Source organism: Suncus etruscus, chromosome 6 (genome assembly GCF_024139225.1).
Source record: "Suncus etruscus isolate mSunEtr1 chromosome 6, mSunEtr1.pri.cur, whole genome shotgun sequence".
Lineage (NCBI taxonomy): Eukaryota > Metazoa > Chordata > Mammalia > Eulipotyphla > Soricidae > Suncus > Suncus etruscus.
This window is the reverse complement of record NC_064853.1, coordinates 33,020,245-33,036,106: the sequence shown is the minus strand read 5'-3', so window position 1 is coordinate 33,036,106 and position 15,862 is coordinate 33,020,245. Positions and strand designations below refer to the sequence as shown.

General features: G+C 51.5%; 1 protein-coding gene across 1 annotated transcript; it reads right to left on the bottom strand.

The window, feature by feature from the left end:
* Positions 1-5,057: 5,057 nt before the first annotated feature.
* Positions 5,058-10,918, bottom strand: BEST4 (bestrophin 4). The gene is made up of 9 exons (XM_049774857.1): positions 10,767-10,918; positions 10,585-10,679; positions 9,906-10,139; positions 9,595-9,749; positions 8,780-8,857; positions 8,452-8,646; positions 8,282-8,362; positions 8,051-8,205; positions 5,058-5,340 (listed from the first exon to the last, which is right to left on the bottom strand). The coding sequence occupies exons 1-9, from the start codon at positions 10,916-10,918 to the stop codon at positions 5,058-5,060; spliced, it is 1,428 nt and encodes a 475-aa protein (XP_049630814.1).
* Positions 10,919-15,862: the final 4,944 nt, after the last annotated feature.

Genomic DNA, 15,862 nt, shown 5'->3' with positions numbered 1-15,862 from the left:
CTCTGGGTTTGGTTCCTAACATCCCATATGGTCTCCCTCAGTCCCTCCTGGTGTGATATCTGAGTGCTGTTCGGTGTAGCCCTAAAACCAAATTTGGGTTTGCATGCAAACATGCAAAGCTCAAAAGTATATGTATACTGAGTCATCTCCCTGGCCCCAACAAATACCATACAAGAACTGCAAATTGGGGCCGGAGAGATAGCACAGCGGCGTTTGCCTTGCAAGCAGCCGATCCAGGACCAAAGGTGGTTGGTTCGAATCCCGGTGTCCCATATGGTCTCCCGTGCCTGCCAGGAGCTATTTCTGAGCAGATAGCCAGGAGTAATCCCTGAGCACTGCCAGGTGTGGCCCAAAAAACAAAAACAAACAAAAAAAAAAAACTGCAAATTATAATTAGTTGATCACCTTGGCTTGTAGACTTGTGATTAAATTGGGAAAATTGAACTAGAAAATTAATCCCTTTTGTGAGTACAAAAACTTGGGCTGGGATGATAGCACAGTGGGTGTAGGGTATTTGCACATGACCAACTGAAGTTCAATCCCCAGCATTCTATATGTTCCTTCAAGCCTGCCAAGAGTAACCCTTGAACATCACTAGGTATGGCCTAAAGACAAAATGGGGCCAAAATTGTAGTATGGTGGGACATTTGCCTTGCATGCAGCCAACCTGGGTTTGATCCTTGACATCCTAAATGGAATTCCAAGTTACCAGGATAGATTTCTCTTTGTTCTGGGGCTATACCCTGCACTCAGAAGTTACTCCTGTGTGCATCACTCCTGGCAGGCTCAGTGGACCATATGGGATGTTGGGAATCTAAAGCAGTTCGTACCAGGTCGGCCGCATGCAAGGCAAAGGCCTTACTACTGTGATCTCTCTTTAGCTCCAGGAGTGATTTCTTAGTAACACTTAAGCTTTGACTAAAAACCAAAAGAAGAGGCCGGAGTAGTGGCACTAGAGGTAAGGCAAGAGCATGCCTAGGATGGACCACAATTCAATGTTCCCCCCCACGTTGCATGTGGTCCCCCCCAAGCCAGGAGCAATTTCTGAGCGCATAGCCAGGAGTATCCCCTGAGTGTCAACAGGTGTGGCCCAAAATAAGTAAAAAAAAAAAAAAAAAAAAAACTGGGGCCGGGAAAGTGGCGCTGGAGATAAGGTGTCTGCCTTGTAAGCGCTACCAAGGAACGGACCGCGGTTCGATCCCCCGGCGTCCCATATGGTCCCCCCAAGCCAGGGGCGATTTCTGAGCACATAGCCAGGAGTAACCCCTGAGCGTCAAACGGGTGTGGCCCAAAAAAAAAAAAAAAAAACAAGAAATACATTTAAGAGCAAGAGCATGTGCTAAGCTGGTTCAACTGCTAGGAAAAATCCTTTAAAAATATTTTTATAGGAGCTGGAGTGGTGGTGCAGAGAGTAAGGTAAGTAACCCCTGAGCATTGTCTAGAAACCAAAAGAAGGGGCCGTATAGGTGGCGCTAGAGGTAAGGCATCTGCCTTGCGTACACTAGCCTGAGAAGGACCGCCCTTCGGTCCCCCAGCCTCCACTATGGTCCCCCAAGCCAGGGGCGATTTCTGAGTACATAGCCAGGAATAACCCCTGAGCGTCACCAGGTATGGCCCAAACACCAAAAAATAGGGACCCGAGAGCATGGAGGTAAGGCATTTTCCTTGCATGCATAAGGTTGGTGGTTTGAATCCCGGCATCCCATGTAGTCCCCTGAGCCTGCCAGGAGCGACTTCTGAGCATAGATCCAGGAGTAATCCCTGAGTACTGCCAGGTGTGACCCAAAAAAAAAAAAAATTTTTTTTTCTATAGGGCCGGAGAGATGACACAGCTGTAGGGCATTTGCTTTGCATGCAGCTGATTCAGGACACAGGACAGTGGTGCATCTCATATGGTCCCTGAGCCTGCCAGGGGCGATTTCTGAGCATGGAGCCAGGATTAACCAGAGTGCTGCCGGGTGTGCCCCTAAAACAAAAAGAAGTCTATAGACTGAATAATTTGTCCCTTTAATATGTTTTAGTGTTTAGTTTCTTGTAATATGTTTTAGTGTTTAGTTTCTTGGTTTGTTTATTGGGCCACACCCAGTGACGCTCCGGTTACTCCCGACTGCACTCAAATTGCCACTGGCAGGCTGGAAGACCATATGGAATGCGGGGAATCAAACCGGGTCCTTCCCAGGTCGACCTCATGCAAGGCAAATGCCCTGTCGCTGTGCTGGCTCTCCAGCCCCAGCATCCACATCTTTCACAGTGACTTTTGGGGCAGATTTCCAAACTCATACTATAGTACAGCATGTCAATTCAACTTTTTAAAATTATTTTAGTTTTTGGTCACATCCAGCGATACTCAGGGCTTATTCCTGGCAGTGCTTGGGTGACCATGTGGGATGCTTGGGATAGAATGCTCGTCATTTGCATGCAAGGCCCTACCCGCTTGCTGTGCTATCACACCAGCCCTTCAACTTTAATTTTTTTGGTTTTTGGGTTACACCCAGCAGCGCTCAGGGGTTGCTCTGGCTCTACACTCAGAAATCACTCCTGGGGCCGGGCGGTGGCGCTAAAGGTAAGGTGCCTGCCTTGCCTGCGCTAGCCTCGGACGGACCGCGGTTCGATCCCCCGGCATCCCATATGGTCCCCCAAGCCAGGAGTGACTTCTGAGCGCATAGCCAGGAGTAACCCCTGAGCGGCACCGGGTGTGGCCCAAAAACCAAAAAAAAAAAAAAAAAAAAGAAATCACTCCTGGCAAGCTCGGGGACCATATGGAATGACGGGGTTCAAACCACCATCTTTCTGCATGCAAGGCAAATGCCCTACCTCCATGCTATCTCTCTGGCCTCTAATTTCTTTGGGGGGGGGTTTGTTTGTTTGTTTTTGGATCACACCCAGCAGCACTTGGGTTACTCCTGGCTCTACACTAGAAATCTCTCCTGGCAGGGTCGGGGACCATATGGGATGCCAGTATTCGAACCACCGACCTTCTGCATGCAAGGCAAATGCCTTACCTGCATGCCGTCTCTCCGGCCCCTAATTTCTTCCTTTTTTTTTTTTTTTTTAAAACCTACTGCACCTGGTATCCCCAGGCGGTCTCCCATCCAAGTACTAACCAGGCCTGACCCTGCTTAGCTTCCAAGATCAGAAGAAATCAGATGCTAATTTCTTTTTTTTTTTTTTAAATAGGCTTGCTCTTCAAACTGAGTTCTCCCTTAAACATGATCTCACTTTTCTGTCTCTGCTTTTTCCACACTAGAGATGCCTATATTAGAACATACATTCCCTCTCCCCTCACATCTTTTGATTTTGTTTTTGGGCCACACCCAGCGACGCTCAGGGATTTACCTAACTTCACTCAAAAATCATTCCTGGCACGTTCGGGAGACAATATGGGATGCTGGAAGCCGAACCCAGGTCTGTCCCAGGTCAACCACATGAAAGGCAAACACCCTACCGCTCTGCTATCGTTCTGGCTTTCTTCTTTTTTTTGGGGGGGGGGGTCACACTAGGCTGCACTCAGGGTTTTCAGGGGTTACTCCTGGCTCTACACTCAGAAATCGCTCCTGGCAGGCTTGGGGTGGGGAAGGGGACAGACCATATGGGATGCCGAGATTTTAACCACCGTCCTTCTGCATGCAAGGCAAACACCCTACCTCCATGCTATCTCTCCGGCCCCTCTTCCCTCACTTTTTCTGGAGGGGGGGTTGGGTCACACCCGGCAGCACTCAGGGGTTACTCTTGGCTCTATGCTCAGAAATTGCTCCTGGCAGGTTCAGGGAACTATATGGGATGCTGGAATTCGATGCACTATCCTACATGCAAGGCAAATGCCCTACCTCCATGCTATCTCTCCTGCCCCTCTTCCCGCATATCTTTTTTCTTTTTTGGGTCACACCCCTTTGATGCTCAGGGGTTACTCCTGGCTAAGCGCTCAGAAATTGCCCCTGGCTTGCGGGGGACCATATGGGACGCCAGGAGATCGAACCATGGTCCTTCCTTGGCTAGCGCTTGCAAGGCAGACACATTACCTCTAGTGCCACCTCACCAGCCCCTTTCCCTCATATCTTAAGTTTCCTTCAGTAAAACTATTTTGTGGGGCTGGAGAGATAGCATGGAGGTAAGGCGTTTGCCTTGCATGCAGAAGGTCGGTGGTTCGAATCCCGGCATCCTATAAGGTTCCCCGAGCCTGCCAGGAGTGATTTCTTAGCATAGAGCCAGGAGTAATCTTTGGGCGCTGCCAGGTGTAACCCAAAAAACTATCTTGTGGGGCCGGAGCAATAGCACAGCTGCAGGGCGTTTGCCTTATACGCAGCCAATACAGGGCATACATCTGTTCAAATCCTGGTATCCCATATGGTCTTCCAAGGCTGCCAGGAATTATTTCTGAACACAGAGCCTGGAGTAACCCATGAGCGCCGCTGGGTGTGGCCCAAAAAAAACAAAAACAAAGCAAAAAAACGAAAAACTATTTTGCTTTACTAAAATTTTTTGATTGTTTTGGTTTGGGGGGTGCTGGTGGGCAGTGGGGGTCACTGCTGGTGGTGCTGAAGTGCATTTAACAGTGCTGAGGATCAAATTCTACAGGTAAAATATGAAGCCTAGACCTTTGGGCTCACCAGCCCTTCAAGTTTAAACAATTGCCAATGTACCACAGATGAATATATTCTCATCACCACACAACTGAGCAGTAGAGATAAAGCCAAAGTCCCCAGCAGTTGATAGAAGACTATCGACTCCTGCCAAGCACTGCATGATTCAGGGATGCCTGGACGAGCGAGCAGCAGCACCGGGAAACTTACTCCTATGCAAATAAATGATTGGGCTCCGGTCCAAATCTAATAAATCGACTCTGCAAAGTGGTGCCAGTACCGCTGATCTTTTCAAGCTGCTCTTCGGCGAGCCTGAGCTTGAGAGCGGAGCAGCCCCCAGAGGAAATGACCGGAGCAGCAGGGCAGAGACGAATCTGGCCCGAGCCTGCCTGCCTGCGAGCTGCGGGGCTCGCCCCTGTCCCCCGAGATGGCCACAGTCCTGGCCCCGGCCCAGGCATCTTCCCTCGAAGGCCTCGCTCAGGGCTCCCCCGGGGCCCCGTCCTCTGACTCGGCGGACTCCTCTTCGATGCGGTCGGCGGGGGCTTCAGGGTCTCCGGCCTCCTCGGTCCGGAAGCGCAGCACGTGCGGGGTCCTCGGGGGTCCGCGAGCGCGGCCGAAGTTGCGGAGACTGACGGCGGGAGAGGGAGCGACAGCGCCCAGGAAGCGGCCCAGCAGTGGGGTCTGGGCGGCGGCCGCGGGCCGGACAGGGCCAGGGGAAGGCGCCTCCACCTGCAGGCTCTGTTCTGGGTCGTCGCTCATGCTGCGGGAAGGAGATGATGGACTGAGACCCCAGTCCCCCCAGAATCTGTGTGTGTGTGTGTGTGTGTGTGTGTGTGTGTGTGTGTGTGTGTGTGTGTTGATGGGCTGAGACCCGAGTCCCCCCAGAATCTGTGTGTGTATTTTGATGGGCTGAGACCCGAGAGACCGAGTCCCCCCAGAATCTCTGTGTGTGTGTGTGTGTGTGTGTGTGTGTTGATGGGCTGAGACCCGAGTCCCCCCAGAATCTGTGTGTGTGTGTGTGTTGATGGGCTGAGACCCGAGTCCCCCCAGAATCTGTGTGTGTGTGTGTGTGTGTTGATGGGCTGAGACCCGAGTCCCCCCAGAATCTGTGTGTGTGTGTGTGTGTGTTGATGGGCTGAGACCCGAGTCCCCCCAGAATCTGTGTGTGTGTGTGTGTGTGTGTGTGTGTGTTGATGGGCTAAGACCCGAGTCCCCCCAGAATCTGTGTGTGTTTTGATGGGCTGAGACCCGAGAGACCGAGTCCCCCCAGAATCTGTGTGTGTGTGTGTGTGTGTGTGTTGATGGGCTGAGACCCGAGTCCCCCTAGAATCTGTGTGTGTGTTTTGATGGGCTGAGACCCTAGTCCCCCCACAATCTGTGTGTGTGTGTATGTTGATGAGCTGAGACCCGAGTTCCCCCAGAATATGTGTGTGTGTGTGTTAATGGGCTGAGACCCTAGTCCCCCCAGAATCTGTGTTTGTGTATGTTGATGAGCTGAGACTCGAGAGACCTGAGTCCCCCCAGAATCTGTGTGTGTGTGTGTGTTGATGAGCTGAGACCCGAGTTCCCCCAGAATATGTGTGTGTGTGTGTTAATGGGCTGAGACCCTAGTCCCCCCAGAATCTGTGTGTGTGTGTTGATGAGCTGAGACCCGAGAGACCTGAGTCCCCCCAGAATCTGTGTGTGTGTGTGTTGATGGGCTGAGACCTGAGAGACCCAAGTCCCCCCAGAATATGTGTGTGTGTGTGTGTGTTGATGGCCTGAGACCCGAGTCCCCCCAGAATCTGTGTGTGTGTGTTGATGGGCTGAGACCCGAGAGACCCGAGTCCCCCCAGAATATGTGTGTGTGTGTGTTGATGAGCTGAGACCCGAGAGACCTGAGTCCCCCCAGAATCTGTGTGTGTGTGTGTTGATGGGCTGAGACCCGAGAGACCCGAGTCCCTCCAGAATATGTGTGTGTGTGTTGATGGGCTGAGACCCGAGTCCCCCCAGAATCTGTGTGTGTGTCTGTGTATGTGTGTGTGTGTGTGTGTGTATGTTGATGGGCTGAGACCCGAGAGACCCGAGTCCCCCCAGAATCTGTGTGTGTGTGTGTGTTGATGGGCTGAGACCCGAGTCCCCCCAGAATCTGTGTGTGTGTGTGTGTGTGTGTGTGTGTTGATGGGCTAAGACCCGAGTCCCCCCAGAATCTGTGTGTGTTTTGATGGGCTGAGACCCAAGAGACCGAGTCCCCCCAGAATCTGTGTGTGTGTGTGTGTGTGTGTGTGTGTGTGTGTTGATGGGCTGAGACCCGAGTCCCCCTAGAATCTGTGTGTGTGTTTTGATGGGCTGAGACCCTAGTCCCCCCACAATCTGTGTGTGTGTGTATGTTGATGAGCTGAGACCCGAGTTCCCCCAGAATATGTGTGTGTGTGTGTGTTAATGGGCTGAGACCCTAGTCCCCCCAGAATCTGTGTGTGTGTATGTTGATGAGCTGAGACTCGAGAGACCTGAGTCCCCCCAGAATCTGTGTGTGTGTGTGTGTGTGTGTGTTGATGAGCTGAGACCCGAGTTCCCCCAGAATATGTGTGTGTGTGTGTGTTAATGGGCTGAGACCCTAGTCCCCCCAGAATCTGTGTGTGTGTGTGTTGATGAGCTGAGACCCGAGAGACCTGAGTCCCCCCAGAATCTGTGTGTGTGTGTGTTGATGGGCTGAGACCTGAGAGACCCAAGTCCCCCCAGAATATGTGTGTGTGTGTGTTGATGGCCTGAGACCCGAGTCCCCCCAGAATCTGTGTGTGTGTGTTGATGGGCTGAGACCCGAGAGACCCGAGTCCCCCCAGAATATGTGTGTGTGTGTGTTGATGAGCTGAGACCCGAGAGACCTGAGTCCCCCCAGAATCTGTGTGTGTGTGTGTTGATGGGCTGAGACCCGAGAGACCCGAGTCCCTCCAGAATATGTGTGTGTGTGTTGATGGGCTGAGACCCGAGTCCCCCCAGAATCTGTGTGTGTGTCTGTGTATGTGTGTGTGTGTGTGTGTATGTTGATGGGCTGAGACCCGAGAGACCCGAGTCCCCCCAGAATCTTTGTGTGTGTGTGTGTGTTGATGGGCTGAGACCCTAGTCCCCCCAGAATCTGTGTGTGTGTGTGTTGATGGGCTGAGACCCAAGTCCCCCCAGAATCTGTGTGTGTGTGTTTTGATGGGCTGAGAACCGAGAGACCCGAGTCCCCCCAGAATGTGTGTGTGTGTGTGTGTGTGTGTGTGTATTTCGGTTTTTGGTTCACACCCGGCAGCACTCAGGGGTTACTCCTGGCTCTATGCTCAGAAATCACCCCTGGCAGGCACGGGGGACCATATGAGATGCCAGGATTCGAACCACCGTCCTTCTGCATGCGAGGCAAATGCCCTATCTCCATGCTATCTCTCCGGCCCCAACCCCCAGAATCTTGGTGAGCAAGCCCAGCTCACCCACCAGCATCCACCACTCACCGTAGGTTGAAGGTGGAGCCCATGAAGGAAGGCCGCAGGGATTCGGCCACCGTGGCCACCGTGTAAGGCGGCTGAGCTGCACCTTCGTCCCAATATGCGTCCTTCTCAACAGGTGGCAGGTTCTGGTACATGTCGTCTACGGAGAGCAGGGACACCTGGGTCGGGCAAGTTAGTCACCACATTCCTCTCCATAGCTCTCCATACTTGGGGGAGCCCAGACCCCCCGCTCACCTGCAGATTGCGGTCTATGAGCTGGTTGGTCTCAAAGTCATCGTCATCTTCCCCAAAGGGGTTGATAATCTGTTCTGCCACCTGCAGGATGTCACACAGAGTTTAGTGAGTTCACAGCTTTGTTTCTCTGTGACCAACGTTGGGGTGGCAGGCCCATGTGCAATGCCCACCTTGAGCCAGCCTGCGTAGAAGAAGAACTGCAGCAGGGTAGTGAGAGGCACATACATGTCTAGGTCCCCCAGCTGGGGTGTAGGATCCTGGCCGGGAAGAAGCTCCTTGGTTTTGGCAGTCCCTGCCTCTGGCTCCACAAATTGGCGGCCCACCAGGGAGAGGGCGAAGAAGGAATACACAGCTATGGTCACCACCTGGAGAAGAGGGTGGGTTGTGTGCTGGCCCAGAAGGGGCCTGAACTGGGGACTGAACTGGTTGGCTCCACTTCTTATCCTCAGGGTCTCAGCACAGGCATGGGGGGGCGGGCATGGGCAGATGAGAGCATACTTGCGTGTAGACAAGGGGGATGCTGATCCAGTCATAGTGGAACAGCATGCTGCACTTGGCCCGGTACTTGTTCAGTTCCTGGGGGAACAGCAGAAAGTCAATCGAGATGAAGAAGGAAGATTGGAGAACAAACAAGGAAGGACACTGCTAAGAAGTGGAGGCCCAGGGGCCAGAGATCTAGCATGGCCGTAGCGCATTTGCCTTACATGCAGAAGGTCATTGGTTTGAATCCCATATGGTCCCCGGAGGCTGCCAGGAGTGATCTGAACATAGAGGCAGGAGTAACCCCTGAGTGCTTCTGGGTGTAACCCCCCCCCCAAAAAAAAAGGCACCCTATCTGCTTGGAGGTTTTACAAGGTTGGGGTGCATGTGATGGGGAAACAGTTTAGCAGAGTTGTTGTAAACAAACCCTAGAGCCAGAATGTCTTTTTTTTTTTTTTTTTTTTTTGGTTTTGGGGCCACACCGGTGACACTCAGGGGGATACTCCTGGCTATGAGCTCAGAAATCGCTCCTGGCTTGAGGAACCATATGGGACTCTGAAGGATCAAACCATGGTTCGTCCTAGGTTAGCACGAGCAAGGCAAATGCCCTACTGCTTGTGCCACTGCTCCAGCCCCAGAATGTCTTAACTCTGACTTGGACACATTTCTCTGTTTCCTGAGAATGAGAGAATGATAGCAAAAGCTGTCTTAATGAGGTCATTCAGGTATGGTACGTCCAACAACTATCTCTACATCACTCTGTGAACACATGATGGTTCGAGGTGGTAAAGATAGCAATAGGGGGCAGACAGCCTAATCCTGAGCCCACTCACTTCCAGGAGCAGTCCGAGGGCAATGTCATCCCGGATGCGCCCGTCCTTCCTGGCCTGGGCTGCCAGGTTAGTAAACCAGACGCAGGGGACCCAGTACTTGTTGAAATCTGATTTCAGGTTCTCAAACTTTTTCCTCTCCTCTTGAGACATGAAACCTGAGGGAAGGAAAGAGGAGGATGCCACGCGCAGCCTTGTGGCCCTAGAGCCCCCTCACCCTCGGGGACCAGACCTCCCTACCGGTGGTAGGGGCCTAGGAGCCAGGCCAGCTCTGGAGCAGAGGCCACAGCTCAAAGAACTCCCCAGCTCTGCACCTGCATCCACTACGTGCTCCATGGTGGGGAAGCGCTTAAGCACGCGGGTGCTGACCGAGCGCAGCACCAGAACCGAGGACAGGTTGGCATAGCGGATGAGTGTGCGGCGCAGGAGGCGGCCACGCTGGTCCATGCCGTGCACACTGGCCGAGATGACACACATGAGCTGGTCTGGCAGCGGGATGCTTGTGTACTGGGCCCACCAGCGGTTTACCACCAATGTTACGTAGAACCCTGGTTGCCGCCAAGAGAAGAAAGGGAAGATTGGAATCTACATACCCTTATCACTCCCCTTCCCAAAGCCCAGCAAATTAGCCTGGGCCAAGCCAAGGTTCCAGAGTCCTCTGCTAGACTGAACAGGCAGTGACAGCTTCCAGCGTCCTGAAGCCAAGCCAGAAAGGAAGAAAGGAGAAGTGGCAAATGGGTGGCTTAAGGTTAGATAATGGTTAACTCTGAGGGTGGGGTGCATGGACCTGGCTCTCCAACCTGAGTTGTGAGGGCAGAGACACTTGTCCCTGTTTGGAGGGAGGGTCTGGCTTTCTAAAAACCTGGGACCCTGCTTCTGATCACGTCCAAGCTGTGTTTCTGACTCAGTGCTCCCCTCAGAGTTTCCCCACCTGACCCAGAGGTCAGGGGGTAGCCAGGAAGAAAGCCCAGGAGAAGCAGAGGGATCTCTCACCCAGCACAAAGGATAGGGGGATGAGGTCTGCTGAACGGTTACAGTATCGGGCCACTTGTGCATACACATATCTTTGCTCCTGGGTTAGCAGCAGCCTGGAAAGGAAGGGCCAGGTCTTCATGAGAGTGGGGTGGACATTCTGACCCCAGAAGGTCTGCCCCATGCAGGTTGCGCCCTCTCACCGGTAAGTGATGCTGAGCATCGCATACAGGACAACGAAGAGGAGGAACTCCTTGTAGAGGAGCTTGTAGATGCTCCCCCGCCACCGCAGAAGCAGGCCCGAGAAGCCCCCAAAGCGGGCCTCTGCCACTTTGAGGGTGTATGAAACTGTCATGGTGCTGGGGTGAGGGCAGGAGGTCACAGAGCTGTCCCAACAAGCCTCTTCCAGGGCCAGAGAGATAGTACAGAGGTAAGGCTTTTGCCTTGCATGCAGCCAATCCAGGACAGATGGTGGTTTGAATCCTGGTATCCCATAAGGTCCCCCTTCTCCACCCACCCCCCATGCCTTCCAGGAGCAATTTCTGAGCACAGAGCCAGGAGTAACCCCTGAGCACCACTGGGTGTGACCCAAAAGGAAAAAAAAAATCAACAAGCCTCTTCCTTTCAGTGGCCTTATCTTTGAGGTTAAGTTTTGGTCACCTCCCTGCTGTTCTGGTTTCTCTCAGGCTTTTCTTTCCCCAGTGTTAGCAAACAGGGGCAAGAGGAAGCCATATTGCAGACACAGCACACTCCCACTCACCAGAATTCAGTGAGGCAAGCCAGGACAGTGATGAGGAGCTGACTTTGAGATCCTTTCTTTTGGGGCTAGGGGAGATGCCCCAAAGAGATGGACTATGTGCTTTAAATGGGAATCCTACTACCACATAGTCCCCCAGCATTACCAGAGTGACTCTTGATCACTGCTTCCCTAAAAATAGGCTCACCCAAGAAGCTTCTTCACCTGTTGGGCCAGAGGAGAAGGTCCCAGGAAGAGTTGAGGACAGGAAAACCAACTCAACTTAAATCTTTCAGTGTTCTGGGTAATGATTGAAGTCAAGAGTTGGTATCCTGGGCCCGGAGAGATAGCACAGCGGCGTTTGCCTTGCAAGCAGCCGATCCAGGACCAAAAGGTGGTTGGTTCGAATCCCGGTGTCCCATATGGTCCCCCGTGCCTGCCAGGAGCTATTTCTGAGCAGACAGCCAGGAGTAACCCCTGAGCACTGCCGGGTGTGGCCCAAAAACCAAAAAAAAAAAAAAAAAAAAAAAAAAAAGAGTTGGTATCCTGGGGATGGAGCAATAATACAGTGGTAGGACATTTGCCTTGCATGTGGAAGATCCAGGTTTGATCCCCAGCATCTTATATGGTCCCCTGAGCCAGTCTGAAGCAATTTCTGGGTGCAGAACCCCTGAACTCCTATAGGTGTGACCCAAAAGCAAAAACAACTAAAAAAGAGAGGCCCGAGTGATAGCACAGCAGTAGGGCATTTGCCTTACATGCAGCCAACCTGGGACTGGCCCCGGTTCTATCCCCATTGTCCCATATGGTCCCCTAGGAACTATTTCTGAGTGCAGAGCCAGGAGTAACCCCTGAGTGCTGCCAGTCAAAAAGAAAAAGAAAAAAAGGGGCCGGCAAGGTGGCGCTAGAGGTAAGGTGTCTGCCTTGTAAGCGCTAGCCAAGGAAGGACCTCGGTTTGATCCCCCGGCGTCCCATATGGTCCCCCCAAGCCAGGGGCAATTTCTGAGCGCATAGCCAGGAGTAACCCCTGAGCATCTAACGGGTGTGGCCCGAAAAACCAAAAAAAAAAAAAAAAAGAGTTAGTTTTCTGGGGCTAGAGAAATAATACAATGGGTAAGGGCATTTGCTTTGTGTGCAGCTGACCTGGGTTCGATCTGTGGCATCCTGAACATTACCACTAATCTATGAGTGCAGAGCCATGAGAAATCCTGGGACATGGTTTATGAATATAACCCAGAAACAACAACAACAACAACAATAACAAAATAACAACAACAGGGGCCGGGCGGTGGCGCTGGAGGTAAGGTGCCTGCCTTGCCTGCGCTAGCCTAGGACGGACCGCGGTTCGATCCCCCAGCGTCCCATATGGTCCCCCAAGAAGCCAGGAGCAACTTCTGAGTGCATAGCCAGGAGTAACCCCTGAGCATCACAGGGTGTGGCCCAAAAACCAAAAAAAAATAAAATAAAAAAAAATAACAACAACAAAAGAATTGGTCTTCTCAAACCCATGACACCCTTTACCCTGCAGCTTCATACCTACTTACCTGTTCTGGGCAGAAGCTTGTGCTGCAGAGAACTTGGCTAATTTTCATCCACACACACTTAAGTACCTCCTGGACCCATAAATTCTGGCTGGACTGAGGTTATCATTGATGGATTGAGCCTGTCACCCCGCTCCCCTTCAGCCTGGGAACTGGCTCAATCTCCCTGGCTCCTGCAGGGCTGGGCTGGCCTTTGAGCAGCTGAAATGTCACCTGTATTGAGCCCACAGCTCCCATAGATGACACTGTGACCTTGAGACCACGCTGATTGGAATTACTGTCGCATGTTCCTGGTGAGAAGACAGGTGTATGATGAATTGTGCTCATAACACAGCTGAGCACAGAGTTCTGGCTAAGTGACAGGTGCTGTGACAGGCACTACTCTAGTGTCTTCTCAGGGACTTCATCCTTGCTACTCCATAAGGGAGGAATCATCCATATTGCACAACTGAAGTTCCCAGAGGCAGGAGACATATTCTACATTATGGGTAGTGTTGCAAGTCAGCCCCTGAAGAGGTTGACTGATGGAGGGATGGAGGATGAGGTCTTTTCCCTCCAGCTCGGAGCACGCATCTGCCACCCTGTCCAGCCAACAGTTCTGAGATGAAACAGTGGGTAAACAGCTCGCAGACAGTCTTGTGGAAATATTAGCTTTATTCGGTGGACAAGACTGAAGTCCAAAGTTTCAGCAAAAAAGCCCCATCGCCTTCCACAGACCCTTGTTTTTATCCCCCAGAACCAGGTACCACCCAATGGTGGGATCAGATACCACCCAATGGTGGAAGCAGAATCATGTACCACCCTAGGGTGGGGGCAGAATGCCAGGTCACACCCTAGGGTAGGGCACAATCACCGATCAGGGTAGGGTCAGTAACATAATAATCCCATAAAATGTTTACATACACAACAGGTAGGACCATGGAGACAGGACTCAGAGCAGCATGGGATGGAACTATAGAGTCCTGTGCCTTGGATCCATGCTGCAAGACTTTGCCGACCTAGGTTTGATTCCTAGCACCCCAGATGGTCCCCAAGCTCCACCAGGAGTGATTCCTAAACACAGAGCCAGAAGTACGTGCTAGGCACAAAATATGACCCAAACAAATACTTAAAAACAACAACAACAACTTAAGGCCTCTGGCTTGAAGTAGCAGAAGCCAAGCTCTTCAGCCATGTGTCCTGTACCCTAACTGCTAGCATGTTGAGGGGCTATTTCCACCTAAGGGTCCAGGGTTTTTTTGTATATTTGTTTTTGGGTCACACCCAGCAGTGCTCAGGGGTTACTCCTGGCTCTATGCCCAGAAATTGCCCCTGGCAGGCTTGGGAGACCATATAGGATGTCAGAGATTGAACCTGGGTGAGCTAAAAATATCCTACCTACTGTGCTATTGCTCCTGCCCCTTAGGTTTGCCTTTTTTTTTTTTTAATAAAAATCAATTTATTTTTTACTAAATCATTGTAAAATAGAGTTAAAACGTTAGGGTTATACAATGTTCCAACACCCATCCCTTCTCCAATGTTCATTTCCCACCAATTTCCCCAGTTACTTCAAGATTGCTTATTTTTTTAAGGGGATGGGCCACATCTGACAGTGATCAGGACTTACTCCTTGCTTTGTGCTCAGTGATTACTCCTGGCTGAGCTCACAGGACTCTATGGGATACTAGTGATCGAACTTGGGGTTGGCTACATGCAAGGCAAGCACCCTAACCACTGTACTACCTCTTCAGCCCCAAACCTTTTTTTTTTTTTTTTTTGGTTTTTGGGTCACACCCAGCAGCGCTCAGGAGTCACTCCTGGCTCCACGCTAGGAAATCACTCCTGGCAGGTTCAGGGGACCATATGGGGTGCCCGGATTTGAACCAATGACCTTTTGCATGAAAGGCAAACGCCTTACCTCCATGCTATCTCTCCAAGCTCCAAACTTCTTACTATAATCTCAGGTATTTCTTTTGTTTGCTTTTTGTTTTTTTTTTTTTTTTTTTTTTTTTGGGCCACACCCGTTTGACGCTCAGGGGTTACTCCTGGCTATGTGCTCAGAAATCGCCCCTGGCTTGGGGGGACCATATGGGACGCCGGGGGATCGAACCACGGTCCGTTCCTTGGCTAGCGTTTGTAAGGCAGACACCTTACCTCTAGCGCCACCTTCCCGGCCCGCTTTTTGTTATTCTTGTCATTTTGGGGCCACATCCAGTGGTGTTCAGAGATTACTCCTGGCACCTTACTTGGAAATGACTCTTAGTGGGCTCAGGGAACCATATGGATTGCTGGAGATTGAACCCAATAGGTCCATGTGGAAGGCAAGCATCCTACTCACTAAACTCTCTCTCTCTCTCTCTCTCTCTCTCTCTCTCTCTCTCTCTCTCTCTCTCTCTCTCTGTCCCTTACATATTTCTTTTCCTTTTGTTTTTGGGCCACACCTAGAAATAGGGGCTTTGGTTTGGCTTTGCTCTCAAAAAATCACACCAGCAAGTCTTGAGGGACTATATGGGCTTGAACTAGGGATTGTACCCATGTGGACTGCATACAAGGCAAGCACCCTAATTGCTGTACTATCTTTTTGGTCTTGCTAATCTCTTTTTTCTTTTTTTTTTTCTTTCTTTTTTTTGGGGGGGGGGGCCACACCCGTTTGATGCTCAGGGGTTACTCCTGGATAAGCACTCAGAAATTGCCTCTGGCTTGGGGGGACCATATGGGACGCAGGGGGATCGAACCACGGTCGTTATCTTTCCTTGGCTAACGCTCGCAAGGCAGACACTTTACCTCTAGCGCCACCTCGCTGGCCCCTCTTTTTTTTTTTTTTATTTATTTTTGTTTTGTTTTGTTTTTTGGGTCACACCCGGCAGCACTCAGGGGTTACTCCTGGCTCTACGCTCAGGAATCGCTCCTGGCAGGCTCAGGGGACCACTGGGATGCTGGGATTCAAACCACCTTTCTTCTACATGCAAGGCAAACACCCTACCTCCATGCTATCTCTCCGGCCCCCACTAATCTCTTTTTTCAAAAAAACTTTCCTCTCTCC